The sequence below is a fragment of the Vanellus vanellus genome (assembly GCF_965231255.1).
Source record: "Vanellus vanellus genome assembly, chromosome: Z".
Classification (NCBI taxonomy): domain Eukaryota; kingdom Metazoa; phylum Chordata; class Aves; order Charadriiformes; family Charadriidae; genus Vanellus; species Vanellus vanellus.
The window spans coordinates 22,041,956-22,067,126 of record NC_138908.1 but is presented as its reverse complement, the minus strand read 5'-3'; the positions used below and the strand labels follow the sequence as shown (position 1 = coordinate 22,067,126).

The 25,171-nt window shown below is 45.8% G+C and overlaps 1 protein-coding gene across 2 annotated transcripts; it reads right to left on the bottom strand.

Moving 5' to 3' along the window:
• Nucleotides 1–878: 878 nt before the first annotated feature.
• On the bottom strand, nucleotides 879–23,757 carry TRIM36 (tripartite motif containing 36; the record flags this gene model as incomplete). Of its 2 annotated transcripts, none has more annotated exons than XM_082497284.1 (10): nucleotides 879–1,233; nucleotides 2,722–3,019; nucleotides 3,305–3,598; nucleotides 4,145–4,269; nucleotides 4,921–5,174; nucleotides 10,072–10,167; nucleotides 11,253–11,399; nucleotides 12,916–13,237; nucleotides 22,406–22,644; nucleotides 23,731–23,757. In XM_082497284.1, the coding sequence occupies 10 exons, from the start codon at nucleotides 23,755–23,757 to the stop codon at nucleotides 879–881; spliced, it is 2,157 nt and encodes a 718-aa protein (XP_082353410.1). The 2 variants fall into 2 exon arrangements, with proteins under 2 accessions (XP_082353410.1, XP_082353409.1); XM_082497283.1 differs by having other exon boundaries at nucleotides 12,916–13,259; nucleotides 22,410–22,644.
• Between the last annotated feature and the right edge of the window lie 1,414 nt (nucleotides 23,758–25,171).

Below are 25,171 nucleotides of genomic sequence, written 5' to 3'. Positions count from 1 at the left end.
GTTACTAGATCAAAAAATTAACTTATAGAAACAAGTATTAAAAGAAATACCTGATTTTTTTTAGAGTTCACATATTATTACTCATGTCAATAACTCATTTCCTTTTGCCTAAATACCAGGTACTAGTACTCACACATGCAAACACTTTTGAATTCAGACTCTAAAGTTTGATGTTTAAGGTAGAATTGCACTTTATATATTTTATATAACCTATAGTAAAAGCCTGGAAGAGTAAAGGAACCTGTCATTATGCCACCAACTATATGACACCAGGTGTCAGAATTAGTTTCAGCTTACAGTCACATATACACACATGTATATGACATGCAATCAGACTCTAGTTGATGCTCCACTTTCCAAATACAACCTAAACTGCAGTTCTGATTTCTCCCTGTTTTATACTGTATTTTTGCAAGTGTTTATTTCATGCCAAAAGGCCCAGCCCCTGCTGCTCAGGGGTTAACTGGAAAGCATTTGAGCCCTCAGAGGCATTCAGGCAGATTTCTTAAAAGGAGAATGGCAATCACAGGCTGTCAGCTTTGACTTCATTAAATGCAAAACTGACTACGTAAGGATTTAAGTTACACAAAAGGCAGATTTCTACCCCTGAAGAGTAATTTTGGTTGCTAGTCAAACTTCCTCCTGGAAAGTATGTGGAGAACAGCATCACACAGATCACAAGAAAGTCAAGAGAGTTCCTGGAAGAGCATTTCCCACCGGTGTGAGAAGTGTCTCAACCATTTGTTTAAAAAAAGCACGGCCCAGAGGCTTGTGAGCAATATATAAGTAGAATGTAACTAATCAGGACTCAAAACTAAGGGAGCATTTTTCAGTTCTCATTTTCCATCTCAGAACAGCAATGGGAACAGATTCATGCACTAGATGTCGTCGTGGTACTCCCCGTACTTTGCTGTGACAGCTTCCTCAAGATGAACTGCCGCGCCACCCATTAAGGCAAATGCTGGGTACATTATGCCAGAGCAGTCCACCTCGCACTCATAAAGGCATTTCATACAGCCGGCGTCGTAAAACCCCAGCTTGCCTTTGTCACAGTCGAGGCAGATGCCCAAGCACGACGGCAAGGGAAGGATTCTGCTCGCTGGATCTTTGGGGGCAGCAGGTGTCGTGGGGATAAAGAACTTCTTCATGCCTAAAGTGACCAGTGTGAAAGGCTGTGATGAGTCAAAGAAGGCATCTTCACTCCCACTGTCATGACCACTGTCTTGCTCGTACCTAAGAACAGAAAAACAACCATTTGCTTTTGTCAAATTCTGAAGTGGGACCAGTGATGTGAACTGGGGAAATCATTTTTGTAAGATAACTAACACCACACAATCACCCGCAAAACTTTGTGGGGTAGAAATATACCTAAGTCAGGAGGGAAGATGCACTAAGTAGGTGGAGAACACTCACTTGGGCCACTTCAAACAATTAATAACAGCTAAACACTAATGAGGACAAGGTCACAGAAGGCTTTACTAAGGAGTGGTTGTATCTAAATGTACTCAATCTAGGCAATCATTAATGAACCTACAGGTACACTAAATTAGTTCACTTCAGAAGTAATTTAGCAAACATGACTAATCATGACTAAAGAAGACACCAGTAAATACATTTAACATTACTGTTGTCCTATGAGTTTTCCATGCCAATGCTGTATTACATTGTCTTTAAAATTCACAACACAAAAAGTCGTGGGGTTTTTGTTGTTTTTTTTTTTTTTCCAAGTGATGTGCCTGGAGGTTTCCCTGAAGCCCTGTTTCCCAGGTGGTTACTGGGGAAAGTTTGTAGCCAGATTTGTTCCCTCTACATGCTTTTCCCTTTACTTCCATCCCCAAATGAAGGCAGACTGGAGAAGCACACATTCTTCTCTGCAAACAAGCCCTATTTGCGATTCTGGGATGTTTGGGGGGAGGTTGGATGTGTCGGCTGAAGTTTTCCAGATATTTGTCTGGGTAAGGAAAAAGAAATGAGAAAATCAGGATCTAATTTCTCATTTTTCAAAAAGTCTCCATCTGACTTTCAGAAGCTTGAGACACTGGCGATTTCAGTATGTTATACAGCAGAAGGCCAACACTTTTGTTAGATTCATGAAAAAGTTAAGAGCCCCTCGGAGATAGCCTCCCAGCCTGCAGTTCCTAGACACATCCAAGCTTACTACAACTGTAATTGAGAGCTGGAAATCTTTTTGCTGGTTTGTCCACTGCACTTTGGCTTGTGCTCAGTAGCACTCCAGTGTCATATGCAAATCTATAGCCTGGGATGAGCCAGTGACTTGGAATCCACCATGACGCAAGCTACAGCAAAGACACACAGATATGCACAGTGAACATTGTACCTCTGAGTGGCTGCCAAACCCAGTATGCTAAGGGAATTAAGGCAGAATCTTACTATTGACAACTAAGCATTGCTTCAATCTTGCAAATGATGCTTTTTTTTCTCTTTTTTAACCTTCTTGCTTTAACTGACATATCTTGATATCTGTAGAAACCCGATTTCTTTCCCAAAAAGAAAGAAAATAGGACTCTGGACAATTAGAACATCTTCCTACTAATAGTAGAGGATGAACAGGACAACCTGCTTACACTATATCCTTCAAGCCACTTCCCACTGCTTAGGTTCATCTTGTATACTAATTGAGATCAGGCTCGCTCTTAATTTATTTTTTAAAAAGCCATCTCCTTATACAAAACATGTATTAAGCAAGAGTCTGCAATTTACCTTGGGCTGGTCACATCATGGGTATTATGGAACAACTTCTGTATCTTGTTGCTAGAAACAACTCCCACTTTCACCAGGTAGGAATAGGCTTCCACGTGAAAAGCCCAGAAGTGCTTCCCTTTGGCAATCCCAGTGTCACCAATGATGTAATCCAGGGTTGTGTAGCATCCGACCTGCATGCGCTCAGACCCCAGCAGTAGAGGAAATCCAGCCCTACTTTCCACAGAGGTTCTTCCTGGGTTCAGCAGGAGATGTTCACTGTTGTACCCGCATTTGTCATCAAAAAGAAAACTGAGAACTGAAAAACAGCATCCCCAAAAATTTCCTCTTAGTTAAGTATTTCTGTGCTTATAAACTATATTTTAAGTCACGCTGGCATTAGAATTCCTCACTTTTAAAGGCTACCAGGAACATTACGCAAGCTAACACAGTCTCAGTATGCTACCTACTTAACCTGTTTGTTAACAGTGCTTTTAAACATTTATACAACTGGTAACAGTGTAGTAGAAGTCTGGGAGCTACTGGAAACCACCTACAGCTCTTAACACCACCAGCAGCTCGTGGACATAAGAAAACCCAATACCTGGGGCTGGAGGCGTACGCAAGATAACTTCTCGGCTCCAAGGGCTAGAGATGGATCCTTTATATCCTCGAACTCTGAAGGCATAGCTGCTGTCGTCATCGAGATCAGATATTACTTTGCTCTTGCTGCAAACTTCGATCTCCTGCCACGTTGTACTCTCCTCTTCTCTATTAAGCTTATGATACTCAAGAACATAGATATCAGCTGAGTCTGTCTTCCCAGGGCATTCCCAACTGATCAGAGCTTTGTTGTACATTTTGCTCTGCTCTTCATTGATTTCTGGTATTTCTAGACCTGGAATGCCAGAGATTCAGGAGAAAAAAACCTCAAATGTAGATACATGTTGTTTTAGAATTAAACACAGAAGCCCTTTGTTGAGTGGCTACAGCACTGGGGGGACAGTGGGGGGCGGAAATCTGACTCAGTCAAAGAGTGCAGATGAGGATGGGCCTGTTCATGCACTTAAAATAAATCCTTTTTGGTTTTACTTTGAAAGTTGTATTATTTATTTTTGCTGGCAACTAAAAAACCATATAAAAACCTATTCTTTTCTGTCATGCAATCACAACAAAAAGCTGCTAGGAAGACCTAGTATTACTTAACTACAATATTTTGGAAGCCAATGTAAACTGGTTCTGAATGCCATGGCATCTTAGCTTCTTTATCAAAGCTGAAGCTAGCATTGCTGCCAGGTAATGCCTTGTGAATCACAGAGGCAGAAGGGACAATGCAAGTCACAAGATTGAGTTCTGCAACTGCAGCCCTGCACAAGTTTTGCCTCTTTCCAGAGAAGCCCTTAAAGCTATAACTCAAGAAAGATGTGATGCTCTCATAATTTACCATTGGAATGGAAGGACAAGTCACCAAGGATCTCTTCTTGCTTGGCTATGTCCATCACAAAGTCCTCGAAAGTAGTTTCAGCTGCTGGCTTGAAGCTCTTCAGAGATTCAGTAGCTTTTTGGATTCTGAAAGCACAGAAGCAGAGGGATGGCAGAAGAGGGAAAAAGGAATTCACATGGGTGCATTCCTTAAAGCAAAAACGCTAGGTTTTGCTTTAAAAAAAGTTCTCTTTTCAGGTACTTACTCATGTGTCCCAGAAACTTGTCTCTCTAGACAGAATTAAAATGCAAAATTTAAAGGCCTTTTGTACATCAGTGTAAAGATAACTAACAGGGAATCTTTTGGTTGGCAGAGCATTTTAACAATTTGGGGCATTACATTCAAAGAACAAAATAGGTGTGAAGCGCTAATGGAGCACAACTATTCAGATCAAAGAGTTTAAAGCCAGAAGAGACTTGTTAGATTAACTTGCAAATACCCGATGCAATCTCTGAGCAAAGGACTGTATCAGTGAGCTGAATGGGTTACCCTTCCACTGCAGTCCTACTGAAGAAGGCTAGGCGTTGTCGCAGGACAGAGCCCCTCCTCTGGGCTGTTTTTTAACGCACACTGTAATATAGGAATTTCTACTGAATGGTACCGGGACCGCCTCTGAGGCTCTGCAACACAAAGTACTTGCATTCAGTACTTTCCTAGCAGGTGTCCAAAGCATATGACTGACCAGACATCCCTGGAACAGTACCTGTACCTCAAACGGAAGATAATTAATAAGATACCTGACATGAAGTTGTTTTGCTGTTTGAACAAAACAAGATGGATCAGTTTCTTTAAGCACTTCTTGAGCAAGTCCTACAAGGCCATTATTTTCCAGGAGCCCTTGATATTCTTCTGCTTGTGTTTGCAATTTTTCCAGCCTTAAATTCTTAGAAGCTTCAATTGCCCTAAGAGCTGCGGATTTCTTCTCTTCCAGGACATGAGATAATTTCTCAAAACTCTGAGATGCTTCTTCTTTAGCTCTTTCACTGTTGCACTAGGAGGGAACAAAAGACATTTTAGACGGATCCCACAGCACTGTGGCTGTGTACAGAAACGTACTTAGGGTTGTTCAAGCGATCAGAGCAAACTAGTCATCTGTTTGACTGACAAGACTAACGAGCTTTGTTATGCTCTTCAACACTGAAAATGCAATCAGCACTGCACCCAAGCTAGTAAGCGTCTCCTATGTTAACACAGAGAGGAAAGAGCAGGAAATTATCCCTCCGATTATGTCTTGAGTTACGCACAGCGTTTGTCTAAATAGTTCATGGAAAAGCACTGTAAAAGCAAGTCAGCGTCTGAAGTCTTCATGCCCAAGACCTAGGTGCTCTTCCACCTTCCCCAGTCACCCTGAACTGGGAGTCCAGCCCAGTTTCTCCCCTATGCCCTGTAGTGCCACCTCTGATGAGTGCCCTGGATAAAAGGAACTATGAAGCACAAAGGCCATCTGCAGCAAGATACAGGCAGGGCCAGGAGCTCCTGCCAATTTTTGCCATTGCGTTTTTCAGCTCGTATGTGAGCTCCCAGCTCTGACTCTTCTGCAGGGAGATTTTGCCCTTAATTCTGACTTCACTGCAACATCCTCAAGGTAAACAGACAGCATAAATTGTGCAGCACCACTCATATGCAAGAGCTGTAAGTCTAACCCACCTCTCTTTGGGTAAGGTATCAAATAAGCTTTATGTCAATTAAATTCACAGCAGCACCCAAAACTTAACTTCCCTCTGTAGGTTGCCCAAATTTCCCACACTGTCAGGATTAGGTCTTACCGTCTGTGACTCAGAACCAACACAAACTGTTCAGAAATGGTTTTGCTGCCTAACAAAAAAAAACCTCAAAGGATCTGGAACACTTCACTGTTCCATTTGGAGTCCCTGCTGTGTCACAGTATCACAGTATCACAGTATGCTAGGGATTGGAAGGGACCTCAAAAGATCATCTAGTCCAATCCCCCTGTCGGAGCAGGAACACCTAGATGAGGTTGCACAGGAAGGCGTCCAGGCGAGTTTTGAATGTCTCCAGAGAAGGAGACTCCACAACCTCCCTGGGCAGCCTGTTCCAGTGCTCTGTCACCCTCACTGAGAAGAAGTTTCTTCTCAGATTTAAGTGGAACCTCTTGTGTTCCAGCTTGAATCCATTACCCCTTGTCCTATCATTGGTTGCTACTGAGAAGAGCCTGGCTCCATCCTCATGACATTCCCCCTTTATATATTTATAAACGCTAATAAGATCACCCCTCAGTCTCCTCTTCTCCAAACTAAAGAGACCCAGCTCCCTCAGTCTTTCCTCATAAGGGAGATGCTCCACTCCCTTAATCATCTTAGTTGCCCTACGCTGGACTCTCTCCAGCAGCTCTCTGTCCTTCTTGAACTGAGGGGCCCAGAACTGGACACAATATTCCAGATGCGGTCTCACCAGGGCAGAGTAGAGGGGAAGGAGGACCTCTCTCGATCTGCTAACCACCCCCCTTCTAATACAGCCCAGGATGCCATTGGCCTTCTTGGCCACAAGGGCACAGTGCTGGCTCATGGTCATCCTGCTGTCCACCAGGACCCCCAGGTCCCTTTCCTCTACACTGCTCTCTAGCAGGTAGCTCCCCATCCTATACTGGAACCTGGGGTTGTTTCTGCCCAGATGTAGGACCCTACACTTTCCCTTGTTGTATTTCATTAAGTTATTCCCTGCCCAAATCTCCAGCCTGTCCAAGTCTCTCTGGATGGCAGCACAGCCCTCTGGCGTGTCAGCCACTCCTCCTAGCTTAGTGTCATCAGCAAACTTGCTGATAGTACACTCAATTCCCTCATCTAAATCATTGATGAATATATTGAATAATATGGGCCCCAGTACCGACCCTTGAGGCACTCCACTGGTTACCGGCCTCCAACTGGACTCTGCCCCATTGACTACGACTCTCCGGCTTCTCTCCTTCAGCCAGTTCGCAGTCCACCTAATTATCCGGTCATCCAGTCCACACTTCCTCAGTTTAGCCATGAGGATGCTGTGGGAGACCGTGTCAAATGCTTTACTGAAGTCAAGGTAGACCACATCTACCGCTCTGCCATCATCCATCCACCTCGTTATTTCCTCATAAAAGGCTATGAGGTTGGTCAAGCATGACTTCCCCTTGGAAAAGCCATGCTGACTGCCCCTAATAACCCTCTTATCCTTGATATGCCTTGAGAGGGCACCAAGGATAAGCTGTTCCATCAGTTTCCCAGGGATGGAGGTGAGGCTGACCGGTCTATAGTTACCCGGGTCCTCCTTCTTGCCCTTTTTGAAGACTGGAGTGACATTTGCTTTCCTCCAGTCCTCAGGCACCTCGCCCGTTTCCCAAGACTTGGTAAAGATGGTGGAGAGTGGTCCAGCAATGACTTCAGACAGCTCCTTCAGCACCCGCGGGTGCATCCCATCTGGACTCATTGATTTATGGATGTCCAGGTTGCTTAACTGGTCTCTGACCCAGTCCTCATCAACTAAGGCAAACTCATCCATTGACTTGACTTCATCTTCATCTGGGGTCTCAGCGGAACAGGAGTCCTCAGGACAGCCCCCGACAGAGTAGACAGAGACAAAGAAGGCATTCAGTAGTTCTGCCTTCTCTGTATCTTCTGTCACCAGGGCATCCACCCCATTCAGTAGTGGGCCTACATTGCCTCTGGTGTTAGTTTTATCTGCCATGTATTTGAAAAAGCTCTTCCTGTTGTCCTTGACCCCTCTTGCCAGGTTTAACTCTAAGGAGGCCTTAGCTTTCCTAGTTGCCTCTCTACATCCCCTGACAGCAGCCCTGTACTCCTCCCAAGCGGTCAGCCCCTCCTTCCATGATCTATAAACTCTCTTCTTCCACTTGAGCTTGACAAGCAGTTCCCTGTTTAGCCACACAGGTCTCCTGGCTCCCTTCCTTGACTTCCTACGTGTCGGGATGCTCTAATCTTGAGCTTGGTAGAAGCAGTCCCTGAATGCTGACCAGCTATCCTGGGCACCTTTACCTTCAAACAGCTTTGTCCACGGGATTTCCCCTAGTAATTGTTTGAAAAGGCCAAAGTTTGCCCTGCTGAAGTCCAGGGTTGCAATTCTGCTTGCTATTCTGCTTCCACCAGCCGAGATCATGAACTCCACCATCTCATGGTCGCTGCAGCCAAGGCAGCCTTCAACCTTTACTCCTTGCACCAGACCCTCCTTGTTAGTGAGGACAAGATCCAGCAGTGCACCTCTCCTAGTCGGCTCCTCCATCATTTGCATCAGAAAGTTGTCATCAATGCATTGGAGGAACCTCCTAGACTGAGGCTGGCTGGCTGAGTAGTCCTTCCAGCAAACATCCGGAAAGTTAAAATCCCCCACGACAACCAGGGCCTGTGACTGTGAGGCCACTCTCAGCTGCCCATAGAAGGCCTCATCAACTTCCTCCCCCTGATCTGGTGGCCTGTAATAGACACCCACAACAGTGTCACCCCTGCCAGCCTGTCCCTTAATCCTCACCCCCAGACTCTCAACTTGCTCCTCAACTGCACGTGGACAGTACTCGGTACATTGTAGTTGCTTTCTCACGTAAAGGGCAACTCCACCACCTCGCCTGGCTGGCCTGTCTTTCCTGAAAAGGACATAGCCACCCATGACCACATTCCAGTCATGTGAGCTATCCCACCATGCCTCTGTAATTGCCACCAGATCATAATCTCCTGACCGAACAAGAGTTTCTAACTCTTCCTGCTTATTCCCCATGCTGCGTGCATTGGTGTACAGGCATTTCAGGGAGCGAGCTGAGCACACCGATTTCACCCTAAGGGTATGGGAGGCCTCCTGGCCTTTATCAATTCTGGAGTGCTGCCCCACCAATGCAAGCTCAGTAACAACCCCATCCCCCTTCAAATCTAGTTTAAAGCCCTCCAAATGAGCCCTGCTAGCTCCTGCCCCAGCATCCTTTTGCCCCTGTGAGATAAACCTTTCCCACGTGTCACTGTCCAGACCGGTGTCTTATAAAACCAGCTGTTATCAAAGAAACCAAAGCCCTGCCTGTAGCACCAGTCCTGAAGCCAATCATTTACTGACTTAATTTTTCCATTCCATCCCACATCATCACATGAAGATGGAAGGAGAGAAGAGAAAATAACTTGGGCCCCAGAGTCCTTCACCATCCGCCCCAAGGCCTTGAAATCTTGCTTCATTCCCCTCAGGCTGCGGGATGCAGCTTCCTGCCCATCCATCTGGAATACCAGCAGTGGATAGTAGTCCGTCGGGTGCACCAGGGTGGGAAGTACCCTGGTGATGTCCCTGATCCGGGCTCCGGGTAGACTACACACTTCCCTGTGGTGAGGGTCAGCTCTGCATATCGGGCCCTCCGTCCCTCTCAGAAGGGAATTGCCTACTACAATTACCCTTCGTTCTTTTTTATCAGAGGCAGTCTTGAGGCGTGGAGTCAAGCGCCTCTTCCTATATGACCTTGCAGGTGGGGCTTGCACCACATCCTCGCCTACATCTTCTTCAAGATCCAGGGCTTCAAACCTATTACGGAGGGGCACCTGGGGAGGCTGAGCAGGTAGAGAGGGGGGTTGCCCATTACACCTAGCTGGAACTCACCTCCACCCCTCATGATCTTTTTGGATCCCTACCTCTGCCCGAGAGGGCAGGGGGTCCATCACCCTCTGGGGGGTATCCCCTTGGGGCCTTTCTGTTTGGCACGTCAGGGAGTTGCTCCACCAGTCGATCTCCCTTTCACACTCTCTGATGGTCCTCAGTGTCTCTACCTCCTCCTTAAGCTTTACAACCATGCTGAGCAGATCTTGCACCTGCTCACACCTCACACAGGTGGAATGCTGGTCTCTCTCACCAGGCAGCCGCAGGCTCTGACACTCCTTGCAAGATCCATCCCCAGACAACCCACAAGCCACTCTCACCTCTGTTTCTTTCAGCAGCAGATCCAGCTGCGTGATGCGAGCTTTCACCTGGCTCTCCTTACTGATGAGGTACTCGATATCTTTTGAAAGCTTCTCCTGTTAAAATAAAACAGCAAACTGGCAGGCAGAACAAGGGCATCCCACCCAAACTGACAACAAGCACAGGTGGGCCACCCAGCTAGCACTCAGTTTCTGTAGTTATGAGGACAAGAGCCTGCCATCAGTTATGAGCAGCAACCCTGCGGAGAACTGCTCAGTGACCCGCGATGACTGGCCCGGGACATCAGGCCACTGCCATGAGCAGGACTGGTGGCACAGCCTCTGAGGAGAAGAGGTGACAGCTTCAGCTGGCTCATCCTTCCCCAGCCACAGCAGTCACCTTCTCTCCTAGGCTAGGAACACGAGTCTTCAAGACATTACCAGAACTAATAGAAAAGCCTCATAGGTTATTAACTCATCTGTAGTAAGGTTTGCTAGAAAAATGAGTGGTTTGAAACTTGAACTTATGAGTGTCTCTGCACTTCCTTAGTTGCAAGAGTTAACAGCTGTACAGGAAAAGCCTTGCAAACAGGCGAGGAGGCCAAAGAGCAGAAGGCAGGCTGGGATGGGCTTTTTTTTTTTTTTTTTTTTTCTCTCCTGTGAGCAAGAGAGGAAGCAAAGGAAGAAGAGGAGGCAGCAGCAATCATTCTTTAATAACAAAGCAGTGTTTGCAAGTCTGCCCTGTTGTATGGTGCTTAGGGAATCAACAGCTCTGCAACTTCAAAAACATACAGCGTCCCAGCAGATAACTTCCGATGCAGATTCTTCAGGAGTGCTTCTGAAGTATAAGCTAACCCAAGCCACAAGGACACTTGCCTTAAAAAAGCCAGACTGTAAACCATTAACTTCTTAAACCTTCTGCATTGGTCAGTACTGATGCACAGTTGGCTAACATAAGGTGGAAGCGCTTTTAAGGGGTTCTGTTTGAAGCCTCATAGAAAATATAGTTTAGTTTCTTAGCCGCACACTATGTCACACTAATATATACATTAACAGATGTTGCACAGCAGCATGCCTCATGACTCGTTCAGTGTCCTCCAAACACACGTCCTGGCGTTCTGCCAGAGGAAGTTTGCCCTTAAACCCGAGGCTCAGTGCTCTTCCCCCTTCTTAAGGCCAGGTCCAACAATATTTACTTTTACCTTAAAGGTTTTGTAGGCAGTGCTTATGGTTGTTACTCTGTGGTTTGCATGACATCCACCCAGTTTACATAGATGACAAACAGGCCTTCTGCAGATTTCACAGTACATGTTTACCCTCTCCATTTCATGTTCTGGACACATCAAAATCTGGAAGAAAAAAAAAGAGAGCAGAGAGAATGCAGGTGTCCTTCCAAAAACTGAGGTGCTCAACAAACCACCAAAACACTCAATTATCCCACAGCAGCGTCTGACTTATCAGTGGGTATTTTTTATATTCTGTTTATCTTCCACCTTTTACATTTGTCCATGCCAGTGAAAGCCAGCAGATGAAAACACACAGTTTCACCAGGTTTACAGTGAGTGAACCTGTAGCAATGTCTGTGTACACATCACATAGCCTCCATACTGCAATCAACCATTTTGCTAATCCCTGAAGTTGTCTGCACACCTCAAGCTCCCCGCACTCCAGTTCAGAGATGTAAATGCAATACATAACACGTCCACCCTGTCAAATTTAACCCTGTTCACACCGGCATCTCTTGAAACAGCTATGAACTGTTTCTTAAAGCAAGAGTTGACATAATACTGTAATGATTGAGGTCTAAGCTAGACTCTGACCAGCCACATAGCCATTGCTCTTGGAGCAACAAATGAAACGCAGCCACCACCACCAGTCACAGCCATCTTAAAGACAAAAGGCCCCAGTGTTTCAATTTTTCTGTCTGACTCCAATTACAAGTTGCTCATGCTGAGCGCTAATTCCAGCAACAGCTTAAACAGCACTGTAAAAAACCTGGTGTTCACTAAAACTCATCTTTCAAAACCTGAGCGTGTTGAAATAACTGCTCAAAGAGGGAAAAAGTGCCGCTCAACTCCAAGATCATGCAACAGATAAAGCCATCTAAAAGGCTTTATCATAAAGTAGCATAAACACGGACACTCAAAGCTAAGGTTGCAGACCATCTCCAAAACCAACTCTCAAGCTCCAAATGTTATCTTAGGCTATGGTGAAAAGCCCAAAGACAAAGGAAATGTTCAGGAAAATTAGCTGTGCAGGCAGACATCTCCAAAAACTGCAGTCATGCTGTTAGTCTGTGGAAGCAGTTTTTCCACAGCAGTGCACAGTCACACCTAACGGAAACTGCACACTTTTATTCATCTCCTCGTGTAAGAATTACAGCCTGCAAGCTAGAGACCGAAGAGGTCAGCAGATTACCTTGTCTAGTTCTCTCAGAATTCAAGAACAATCAGCCCAGTATCTGCTTCTCCCATCCCCACCACACACGTTACAAAGTGCTCTCCAGTCTGGTTGTGAATGAAAGCGATGACTGGGAACATTGTTTAGGAGACCAGCAAATACTCCATGCATTCAGTTTGGGTCTTAACAATGCCGTGCAATGCAAAATGCACTTTTCTTTCTTTATATTAAGCTCAAACAGTCCTCAAAAAAAGTCTCTGTAAGAACACAGTAAAGATCAGTTTACTGTTATTGGGAAGTTCACTTCAGCATCAACAAGAACAAAAGCTTACGGTTCACTCCCTAAATAACAGCAGTAGTCAATAAAGCAACAACATTCCTAAAAAGACACATTCATTACACTGATATGTCTGAAGCCATACACAAGTGCTGCAACCCAAATTCTGTAAGATACGGTACACTCACCTTGGGTCTGAAGTTGGTGGTTGGTCCTACATATTCATGCTGGGCTTTCACAGTTCCCCAGGGATGGTGTACTTTGAAGCATTCGTTGCAATAGCTTGCACTGCAGTCCATGCAGCTCTTTGTGGACTCCTGAGGTGGAGGTTTGCAGAAATCGCACATAATGGCAATGGCTGCCCTGGCTGCCTGTCTGTACCTTTCCACAATGGTCTCCAAAGTCAAGTTGCGAAATAAGCCATTGATGCCACGTTCTCCAAGATCGATATCCCGCTGGCATCCCGGACAAGGAAACAGACTCGATCTAGGAGTCAGTGAATTGCGTTTTCTGCCTGTGTAGACACCAAATCCTGATTTAGGAGCAGCATAAACAGAAGTTGTTTAGATTTTAAAGGGAGAAGCACAGGAATTTATGAACCAATTCCAAACTATTGTAGCACATCGTCCAAACCAGTACAATACCAACTCATATGCAGTCTGCCAAGCCAAAGAGAACACATTTGCCGTGACAAGGCAGCGTAATGTCTGAACCCAGAGGACATTACAAACTACTACTCTAAAACTTAATTCTATGTTAGGATGAATTTAACTATTCCTATCCCATATTCTCCATCTGGGTTTGGATGCACTCAGGCTGCAGCCTTTCAAAAAACTAAACACAGAACCCGCTGGGTTTGGACAAAGTGGCTGCCCATATAGAGAGCAACAGCTTCGTAACATCGTGAAATGAAAGATGCTTCTTCCCAGAGTGAGACTAGTTATTCCCAGACAAATATAGCCAACTTCGAGCTCCCTGGAGTTTGTTTTGGCTGAGTCAAACTTATCTGGCTCCTCCCAAGAGGCATCCTAAAAAAAATAAAGAGGAAAACAAGAGTACTAGATATTAGCAGTATGAAATCTCAGCCAAATCATTTAGTCAAAACACGCAGAGGCTAACTTGGCCCTTGCTGAATGGCCTTGACAAAGGAGCACTGCTAAGTAAGCCCTGTGCACCACAGGGGATGCTGAGATGGCTATGTCTGAGAGATTCCCCTACCACAAACTGGGGAACTACAGATCTGCAGAGTTACTCAGGGTACGTCTATCTCTTTTCAGTTCAAAAGGAGACAGCAGAGAAGCTGCACTCCTACCAAACACCTACACACAAATTTCCTCTCCTCTCCAAAATAAAGTGACCAAAGGCTAAAGTAAACGAGGAAAGTCAAGACCACCTTGGAATTAAATCTGGCGAGGGATGTTAAGGTCAATAGGAAGGGTTTCTTTAAGTATATAGAGACAAAAGGAAAACTAGGGAAAATGTGGGCCCACTGTTGAATGAGACAGGTGCTGTAGTGACAGATGATGCAGAGAAGGTGGAGTTGCTGAATGCTTTCTTTGCTTCTGTCTTCACTGCTCGGGCCAGTCCTTGGGAGTCCCAGACTTTGCGGGTAACAGAGAAAGTCTGGAGGAAGCAAGACTTTCCCTTGGTTGATGAGGAGCAAGTTAGAGATCAGTTAGGTAAACTGGATACCCACAAGTGCATGAGACGTGATGGGATGCACCTGTGAGTGCTGAGGAAGCTGGCAGAAGTCATTGCTGGGCCACTCTCCATCATCTTTGAAAGGTCCTGGAGAACAGATAAAGTGCCTGAGGACAGGAGGAAAGCAAATGTCACCCCAGTCTTCAAAAAGAGCAAGAAGGATGACCTGGGAAACTACAGGCCAGTCAGCCTCACTTCCATCCCTGGAAAGATGATGGAACAGCTCATTCAGGGCATCATCTCCAAGCATTTGGAGGAAAAGAAGGTCATCAGAAGTAGTCAACATGGATTCACCAAGGGGAAGTCATGTCTGACTAATCTGATAGCCTCCTACGATGGTGTGACTGGATGGGTGGACGAGGGGAGGGCAGTGGATGTTGTCTACCTCGACTTCAGGAAGGCTTTCGACACTGTCTCCCACATCATCCTCACAGGCAAGCTTAGGAAGTGTGGGTTAGAGGAATGGACAGTGGGGTGGATTGAACAGTGGCTGGCAGATAGAGCTCAGAGGGTTGCGGTTAGTGGTGCAGAGTCTAGTTGGAGGTCAGTAACGAGTGGTGTCCCTCAGGGGTCAGTACTGGGTCCAGTCCTATTCAATATATTCATCAATGACCTGGATGAAGGGATAGAGTGTTCCATCAGCAAGTTTGCTGATGACACAAAACTGGGAGGGGTGGCCGACACGCCAGAAGGATGTGCCACCATACAGCGCGACCTGGACAGGCTGGAGAGTTGGGCAGAGAGGAACCTTATTAAATTCAACAAGGGCAAGTGTACAGTACTGCATCTGGGGAGGAATAACCCCATGCAGCAGTACAGGTTGGGGGCTGACCTCCTGGAGAGCAGCTCTGTGGAAAGGGACCTGGGAGTCCTGGTGGATAACAGGATGACCATGAGCCAGCAATGTGCCCTGGTGGCCAAGGAGGCCAATGGCATCCTGGGGTGCATTAAGAAGAGTGTGGCCAGCAGGTCGAGGGAGGTCATCCTTCCCCTCTACTCTGCCCTGGTGAGGCCACATCTGGAGTACTGTGTCCAGTTCTGGGCTTCCCAGTTCAAGAAGGACAGGGATCTGCTGGAGAGGGTCCAACAAAGGGCTACGAAGATGACTAGGGGACTGGAGCATCTTTCTTATGAGGAAAGGCTGAGGGACTTGGGTCTTTGTAGTCTAGAGAAAAGAAGACCGAGGGGGAACCTTATCAATACTTACAAATACGTAAAGGGAGAGTGCCAAGGGGATGGGAACAGTATCTTTTCAGTGGTGCCCAGTGATATAGGACAAGAGGTAACAGGTGCAAACTTCAACATAGGAAGTTCCATCTTAACATGAGGAGGAACTTCTTTCCTTTGAGGGTGGCAGAGCACTGGCACAGGCTGCCCGGAGAGATTGTGGAGTCTCCCCCTCTGGAGACATTCTAAACCTGCCTGGACGCCGTCCTGTGCAACCTGCTGTAGGTGACCCTGCTCTGGCGGGGGGGTTGGACTAGATGATCTCCAGAGGTCCCTTCCAACCCTGACCATTCTGTGATAAAGCCGCAAGCCTACGGAGCCTGTGGAAGGGGATGTCTCACACAGACCCAAAAGCTATTTACAGGGTAACGCTTTGAGGCTATCCAACATGGAGTGTATTCCCATGTCTCTCTCATGAACCCAGAGGGCACAACTATCCAGAAGAGTTCTTTATGAATTTCTGAAGAAGGCTAAGCCAGTGTTTAGGCTTAATGTGTATTCTCTCAGCTTTCCCTTACAAAGAAACAAAAAAACATCTTCTGTAGCTGGAGTGTGGTTTTAACATCCCTTTGAGAGGACTGCATGTTGGTATAACTAAGAAATTTGTAAATAGAGGTATGACTTAAAGCTGAATTCTTAGTGTTGAAATTGGTTCTTCTTCAGAAAGGGAAATTTAGTCAGTGTCTTCTGATCAGAAACGCTGATGCTTCATTTCTTTATGAAGTGTCCTTTGATGCTACCCAAGACACTTGCCTTGTGCTGCTCTCCTGCAGCTGCTTCACCCAACAATCCAGAACCTCCCTTCCTATCATCCCCTTTCCAGTCTCTTTAAAAAAAAAAAAAATAAAAACAACAACAAACCAACATTCCCATAAGGAACTAGTTCCTTTAAAAGTCTTTGAAATGTGCCTCATGGTAGCTATGAATGACTGTCAGCTACGAAGCCACAACCAGAGCATGAATAAGTGTGTAAAAGCTGGCAGTCTCAAACTCAGCTGGTCTCATGCCTTTCTGTAGGTTCTGAGCAGAACAACCAGACTGCATTTACAGAACACTACAGGTGACACAACGCACCGCTATACAACTCTCTGGCTAAGGGAAGCAGAGATTTTTTGATTTTTTGATTTTTTTTTAGTACTTACTTGAAGCGAATTAACTACCCAAACTGCATGTCCCACAGTACCTGTAACTTGGCATCATACACAGCGACACACGCATGCAACACACAGCAACAGCAGTGAAACACAAGCTGTATTTCCAACGTATGCTCCGAGCTAGCACCGCACATGGGAACACAGAGAGATCTTCTACACAGACTTCTACAATGGCCTCAACAAAAAGATGATTTCACATGCAGCGCCATGCAGTCAACAGCTACAGAAAGGGATCTGGAGCACTTACTTTTGCTAAGACTAAGAAAATAATGATACAGTGTCGTACGTACAGGGACTGCCTACGAGCAGTATGCTACACCAGAGAGCAAGCAATGACAAAGCAAGAGAATAAGAAAAAAAAACAAAAACCAAAACAAAAAAACAATGGTGCAGTGGTCAAGTTTAAAAGTACAATCTGAAATTTGTATCCAGTAGCATGCTTTTGAAGTCTGGGCCAAGCGGCTCAAACGTGGAAGGGGCGTTTGTTTGACTCAAAGGTGAGCTCAGCTGCATCCCAATGGAGGCCTTTCATTCTGCCCGTGGTGGACCGAAACAAGACCGTCATCACGAGCCATGCTCTGCGAAGTCTGGTGACACTCTGCTTACGGAAAGCAATCCAGTACCAAGGAAGTCCTTCGCACCTTTAGGTGTCTCACCCCTTTTCACTGACAGCACTCAAAGAGCCTAGGATTGGGGTTTTTTCCCCCTGTTTTAAACCCTGGAAGTTTACCTGCTAGGTTTCTTGGCGTGCTCTGCCACTTCAATACTTAAAAGGATGGAAAGATTCTCTTTGCCTCGCACGTGTTAAAATATTAACATTCAGTAAGAATTAATCTGCTTTCTGCTTATAGGATTTCTACACTTGTATTTTAAAAAGAAAGCACCGATGAAGCAATAAATTACTTCAAGCACTATCTTTCCTATCATCTGTCTTGTGTCCAGTTTGCTAAAACTGAATTCTGCTTATACAGAAAAAAAAAAAAAACAAAACAAAACTCAAAAAAACAGAGCAGCAAAACCCATGGATTTTGCAGTCACATTAGATATGCAGCTCAGAGAAACTTAGGTCCTCCCTATATTCTCTTTTACACTTGGCCAATCCGGTTTACAACAAACAAGTATGTATTTTGTGAAGTATTAGGAATTTTCCACTGTGGTTTGTAAACAGACTGCTGCACTTGCAATGAATAGCTTGATCGGTAACTAAAATATTATCACAACATATGCTCATGCTCAGACTCCAAACTCACAAATATTAGGTCACAGATTGCAAAGACTCAAGTCACAGAGCAATCTTAAGTATGTCTTTTAAGGACAATGTTTAAATGTCCTCTTCCCAAGGAGAGGTACCAGCACTTAAAATGCTGAAAAGCTCAACCTGCAGCTGATGGTTGGCAATGGGATGAGACACCTTAAAGCTACAACTGTGTTTTCCAAGTAAACAGTATCACCAGAATTCTATGGTTATGGAAAACATGGAAGTTAAATGTGTGACAGTTTAAAAAAATGAAGATTTTAAAAGTCAACTGGAATCTCATATAAGTTTTTTTTAAAAAAATATAAGTATATATTGCCACCACCCCCCCTGAACTCAGTTAATGCTTTTGGACGGATTTTTAGGAAGAAAGAAAAGAAAAAAAAACACGTGAGAAGTCAGTAGCTGCAAAATGTCATTTGCAGATACTTTAATCTTCCCCAAAATCCAGGGTGCTTTGTGCAAAGAGAGCAGATATGGACAGCTTCCCAAGACCTCTGACGGTGTCCTACAACGTCTTTGTTTTATGACACTTTCAGTCTTCAGCTGAGGCATTTAAACTTCCCCTTCCGATTAGCTCCTTTGTCCTCCACTGAGTGTGAAATTCAGATTCGTGTTTAGTTCAGCTCACGTCTTTCTTGAAGGACACAATATTTCTACGGACTGCTGACGTGCCTGTCAGTATTATGCCAACACGGAACTTTGGGATTTTTTCCCCGTTTTTGACGGAGTATCACATCAAAAAAAGTATTTACATTAATAAGCCCACACAGTGGCTGAGATGGTCAGACTAGCTCAGGTTTGGAATTAGATGTACCGAAAATGAAGAGGCGTTGGCTATCCTTCAACCTGTGTCACTAAGTATGCCAAACATTACAAGTGTATCAATTTAAAATATTCAGTTTTCCTCATATATTCATGTGCTGTGCTAAATTGCCAGATCCAGAACTACCTACTGAGATTCACATGGTGTACATTTCAATCTGCTTCTTCATCAAATTAAGTGGGCTCAGACACAATGAAGAACGGGTATTACCTTCCATTTAAAAGTGATGGCCAACCGTGACCTCTCAATGTTACAAAGATCAATCTAATAATTGCATTTCACTACCAGTAAGACAGCAGTTTTATTGAGACTTGAGCACATAAACTCTTGAAAATTAAAAAGCATGGGGCATGGGGGTGACTGGGTTTTAATTTTAATGGGAAGACAGAACACGTGTTTTTGCACCCATCCATGTATGTTCAGTCATGCATACGCACAAGAAAAAAAATATAATTCAACCCCCAACTGAATTCCAGTCCAGTTGACCTTTAAGTCAGTGTTAAACAGAATGAAAAGCTTTCCTTGTAGAAGTCCTTTGCTGTACCTTTGCCCACTGCAAAAGCCATTTTGTGGACTTGACCACTGACAAAAAGCTATATGCTAACCAACAATATTTAACTCGAGATCTAAATGCTAGACTATCTCTAGCCAATACAAGAAGTGAAGCATTTCTACCTCTCCACCCAAAAGACCTCCTCTGTGAGGCTGCGAACAATGAACAGAAAGCTGTTTAGAAATCAAAAAATGAGATATACCATTGGTTTACAATGGTTCAAATGAAAAACATCAACTGTTTTCTCTCCTGTGGCTGATAAACTACTGCAGGGCTGAAAGGCAAGAATGTTTAATTTCCTAGCACATGAACAACTGTAGTATTTAAGAAGAACAGAAAAAGGGAGAAAGAAGAGATTTGAGGGTGAGGTGCAGGAAGAGATATTTCAAACATTCAGTTTCTGCATCATCCATCAGTACTGCACAATTGTCAACATAACCACATTACATCCTTTACTCTAATTACACCAACATTGTAATTACACTAACATTACAGAAAATGGATCAGCAATAAGAAATATCCTTTTTTTTCATTTTATATGCAACATAATCTTTTAAAATCAAAAATTTTTTTCAATACAACATAAACAGTGGGGTTTTTTTAAACCAACGCATTAGATTTTAAGAAGCGCACACACTCCTTCAACTAAAAAATAAAGAGGTCTTTTTTTACGTTAAGATAAATTGTATTTGTAAATGCAAGCTGTGTGTGCACAACAAATACAGAGTGTGGACCAGTCCCTTCTGCCATCACAAGAATTTAAACGCCAAAATCATTTTAAATAGATGATACTGCTCATGGAGATAGCAGAGATTCCTTAAGAGAAAAAAAGAAAAAATAAAAAAAACACAGAGGGAGGAAGGTGTTGTACACATTTTCAAATATGACAATAATGTCTTGGCAGTGACATGCCCCGCAGAAGGCTACCAGAAATTCTAGTGGTTTTTTGCTACACATGTGAGGCCCCACTTTGGATGTCTTCTTGCACATTTTCTCTCTTATGGGGCTGTTTTATTACAAATTCCCCTAAGGATCACAAAACGAATTAGGCACAGCAATGCACAGTGCGGGCACTTCAGATGCAAGACGAGAACTGTACAAACGTGAGTTGCAAGCCGGTTGAACATTACTGGTACCAAACATCTGAGAGCAAACCTCACGCCCCACATCGCAATGGAGCCTGTAACATCAGAAGCAAAGACAGTATAACCTGAATGTCCAAGTGTATCCTTTAAAGCTCCCATTTCCATATGCTTTTCATTTTGCAAATTTGAACTGTCTGAGATGATAATTTTCCTGTGATGTGCATCTGCCCAACGCTCTTAGGGGGGGGGGGGGGGAGAGGGGGGAGAAGCCCATTATTTCCAAGCCTCAACACCATTTTGCTACTCATCAAACTGGTATGCAGTCTTTAGGAAAGCATTCGGCTCCTTCTGCTAGCAGGTCTGACGAGGAGATAACGCACAGAACTTCCCGTCAGCTTGCCCGGATGGTGGCAGACTACTGTGGATTTAACGATTACCGCCCCTGCCACAACTTGCAGGGGGGAAGGAGCACCAGAACTTTCTTGCCCTGTCGTTAAGGGCGCAACAAAGCGGTAACACTAAACCTCGTGAGAAGGGCCGCCGACAGCTACGGCAGCACTGCAAACTGAACTCTGCAAATCTCATAGTGAAAACACAAAGCGGACAGCTTCAGCGAAAACCGGTGACCGCTTCTGTCCATGCGGACGATGCCACGCCAGAACATTACGCTTACTGAGGAAAAAAGGGAACAGGCTTGGATTTGGGAGAAGGCAGTCAGCAGTGGGGTCTCTTCATCCAAACTTCATGTAACGCGGCAGTTAGAGAGGGCTCACGTGGAGCTAAACAGTGACTGCGGGGCTGTGCACTCCGTATCTAGAAAACAGGACTGCCACAAAGATAACGAGCCGTTTGGTTTGAGGAGTCCCTCAAATCATGCACGTCTCAACCAGCCAAGCTACAGCAAACACAGCATTCACTTATCAAACTGATTTGGAGGAGTACCAGTCCTAACAACTCAGGAGTTGTTTAAAAGAAGCGGGTGAAAAAAAACATTTGAACTTTGAAAACTGGGAAGGGGAGGATGAAGGTTAGTAGCATATGAAATACACGGTACAGCTGCAGGGTTTTATCTTGTGGGTGGCTCTGCCAGAGCACTGCGGAGTGTGGTTTTAAAGTGGATAATTATGTCATAAGGAAGCCGAAAAGCCAGGAGGAGGTTTCTTTCAAGAAGTGTAACATGCACAGAGTACTTTCGATGTATCTGTGTAAAAGCAGGTCAACTCATGCGTGGATGGCAGAGATGGCTGTAAGAACCTTTCTAGTGTGCTATCACAAAAAGCGTGAGGAGTCCTACAGTTAAGTGCTCCTTAAAGCTTCGAGTGGACCACACTGAAAGGGACTGTTAGTGCAGTCTTCTTACAGTCATCTGTTCTCTGCAACCATGCAGTGATCATCATCTATGGAAAATGATTTGTTGTAAGCATAACGAAATGGGCAGCACTAAACTATCACGTGCAAAGTCTGTGGAGGCTCCGAAGGCCGTTGGAACTACTGAATTTAGGCTGGCCAAAACCTGAGAGAATCACCTCAACAGTACTACTGGCAGGAAATAAAATTGCCAAAATCTACATCTCAGCGCTACTGAACATGATGCTATTGCGTCTCAATGTAACTGAAATACAGGAATAAACAAACACATGGTTACAAAGATTTACAGGATGCCACAAAGAAAAATACATTATATGCGAAATAAAGTGCATTGTCCTTAAAAATATTCCCATTGTTCTTGCCACAGAATAAACAAGGGTTGCACTATCCCCAAGTCATCTCTGTAGCAGTGTCAGGAGTACTGGGAAGACATTTTACCAATGCAGATCCTATTCAGCTCAAGTCAGTGGAATACATAAAATTAGGAAAAAGTGCAAAAATTCTGATACCTACCTGATCTACTAATCCTGTCAATTCTGTCCATGCTGGAAGAAGAGATTCTAATTCGTGGGCTACTCTGATTAGAGGATTCAGAGCCTCCATCAGCAAAAGAATCTTCAAATGCAAAGAGTATTTCTTTCACACATTTGTGACAGACATTGTGCTGGCAAGGAAGGATCAGCGGATGGGTAAATAATTCCTTGCATGCTGGGCAGATGAGCTCTCTTTCAATACCTTTAATGGCAACCTTCATAACAGAAAGAGGGAAAAACAAGTGTCAGCGCAGAAAACGTGAGCCAGCAAGACTTACTGCACAGCTGTATGTCAGTATGTCACTAAACCCCAGCTCTGCAGAATAATCACTGCATGCAGTTTTAGCTGGTTTGAGGCACTCCTCTGGTTAAGACTGCAAACAAATCTCAATTAACATTTATGAAAGCACCGACAACATTCATTTCAACTGAAACGAAGGCTGCCACGAGGCAAACTCAGTTCATCTTTAGGTCGTGTCTGCATTGCAGGGGAGGAAAGGAGAGGAGGGGAGTAGTCTTAATTCCACTCAAGGATCTAGTGAAACGAAAGCAACCATACTTCTTAACAATAGCAATCCATCCGTACGTTTAACTCGGCTTGCCCATCGCTTTTCAAGAAGATGGGGAAGGGACGGGGGGGGGGGGGGGGGGGGAGATAAAAAATTAAGTGTTGGACCGGTTAAACAACAGGCTTTCCTGCCGTGTAATTCACATTTAAGGACTGAAAGTGCCTCGACTTCACCGGGCTGACAGTCCGAGTCGGGGACATTATTAATTTATTTATTTATTGACGGCACAAAGAGCAAGCAGCCCGTGGATCTCCGCAGCTCCTCGGTAATTTAATGACCCCACCGCCATCTGGCACTGCGCTGCCAGGCCGGGCGATCCGCAGGCGGAGCCAAGGGCCAGCCAAAGCCCAGCCAAGGAAGCATCAAGTGGCGAGCGCGGACGGCGGGCTGCTTGCCCGCCTGCCGCCCGCTCGCCCCCCGCCCCCCTCCTCACCGCTCAGCCCGACCCCACATCACACCGATTTTACCGATGCCCCAACCCCCCCCCCCCCCCCCCCCCGGGAGGGATTCCCCGTGAAGGTCTCCGTGCGAGCCCTGCCCGCCGCCCCGGCACCGCGCCGCTGCCGCTCCCAGCCGGGCGGGGAGGCGGCTGCCGGCGTACACCGCCACGGGGACCGGGACGAGACGGGACGGGGGGCCCACAAACATCCCCCTCAACCCACTCCCCCGCAGCACAAGGCGACGGCAAACCCCGACCCGGCGCCCCCCCCCCCCCGCCTCCCCCGGGCTCACCGGGCTCTCCAGCCGATCGCCCTCCATCCCCGCGTCTCCTCCGCGGCACCGGCTGCCAACCCCCCGGGGCGCCGTCCGGCCGGCGGGGCGGGGCGGGAGGCAACGCTGCCCGCCGGGGGAAGGAGGCGGGGGGGGGGGGTGTGGGGTGGGAGTGGGTGTGGCGGGACGGGGCCAAGGGTAGCGCCCACCGCACAATGGCGAGCGGGCGCGCGGCAACGGGCACCGGCGGGGCGGGGCGGGGCGGCGCGCGCCCCGCCGGAGCTGTCCAGCCACCGCCCCCGGGGCGGGGCCGCCCCGTCCGTCCCTCCGTCCGTCCGTCCGTCCGGGAGCCGCGTGTGTGTCCCCCCGCCCCCCGTCCCGGTCCCCCGGGGAAACCGGCGCGCTGTTTAAAATTTCTTCCTTTTTTGTTTGGTGTTTTTCTTTTTCCTTTTTTTTTTTCTGTGTTTTTTTTTTTTTTCTTCTTTCGCCAAGCGGCACCGGAAATGTCGCCCATTCCAGCGGCGGGAGGGAGGTGAGGGGGGGAGGCGGGGGGAGCATTTAGCACTTTCCCATTCAAAACCCTGCCATTAATAAACTCCGCTGGTAACAAGAGATGTCGTACAGGTGCGCATCTGTCGGTGGGGAGGAGAAAATCGCGATACGGCGGGCATGGGAAAATGAGTAAAAAGGGCGTATTAGGCACCAGGCGGCTTTCGTGGCAGCTGGGGTGGCAAAGAGGTGGGGAAGTGGCGGTGCTTGTCTGCACCTCCTACCGTCCCCTTACAGCGTGTTTCCGTCGGAAAAGGTGCAGCGAATACCCTTTTCGCCCCCAGCCAGAACAAAAATGCTTTTACATCTCCAGCTTCTTCACGTTTTGGCAAGGGCACAGACGCAGCGCTGCCTGGAGTTAACACGGCATTAGGCTAAGGGAGAAAAAAGTCACTAGTTGGGAAACTCAAGAGTGAAAGCATACAGTGTCCTTTCATTGCTCAGTGGAAGGGGGTTTAGTTAATTAAAACAGATGGCGCCTGGACTACATTGAACGACAAAATGCCATCAGTTTGACAAACCCTAAATCTGACCTACTTGCCTATTTAAAAGACTAACATCAGGATAAGAAGGTCCTTTTTCCCCTCAGAATTACCCTTCATATAAGTCCATCAAACAAACACGCTTGAAATGTCTTATTTGGGTTTTGGTCATTATTTACATCTGGGCTTCAGCGGCCTGGACATGAAATTTGAATGGGAAATTACACTCAAAAATCATGAAGACAGATGTGACGTTTTTCCACGTCTGGTACTACAAAGAAGAACTTTCTAGAGAACACATGTAAAGATGTGATTTCACATTTACTTTAAAACGACCCTCATAAAAATACAGAGTAATGTGCTTGAAATGCTTCTGATGACAATACCATTATGCAAATACGTATATTCAAACTGAAACATGTCACTTAACC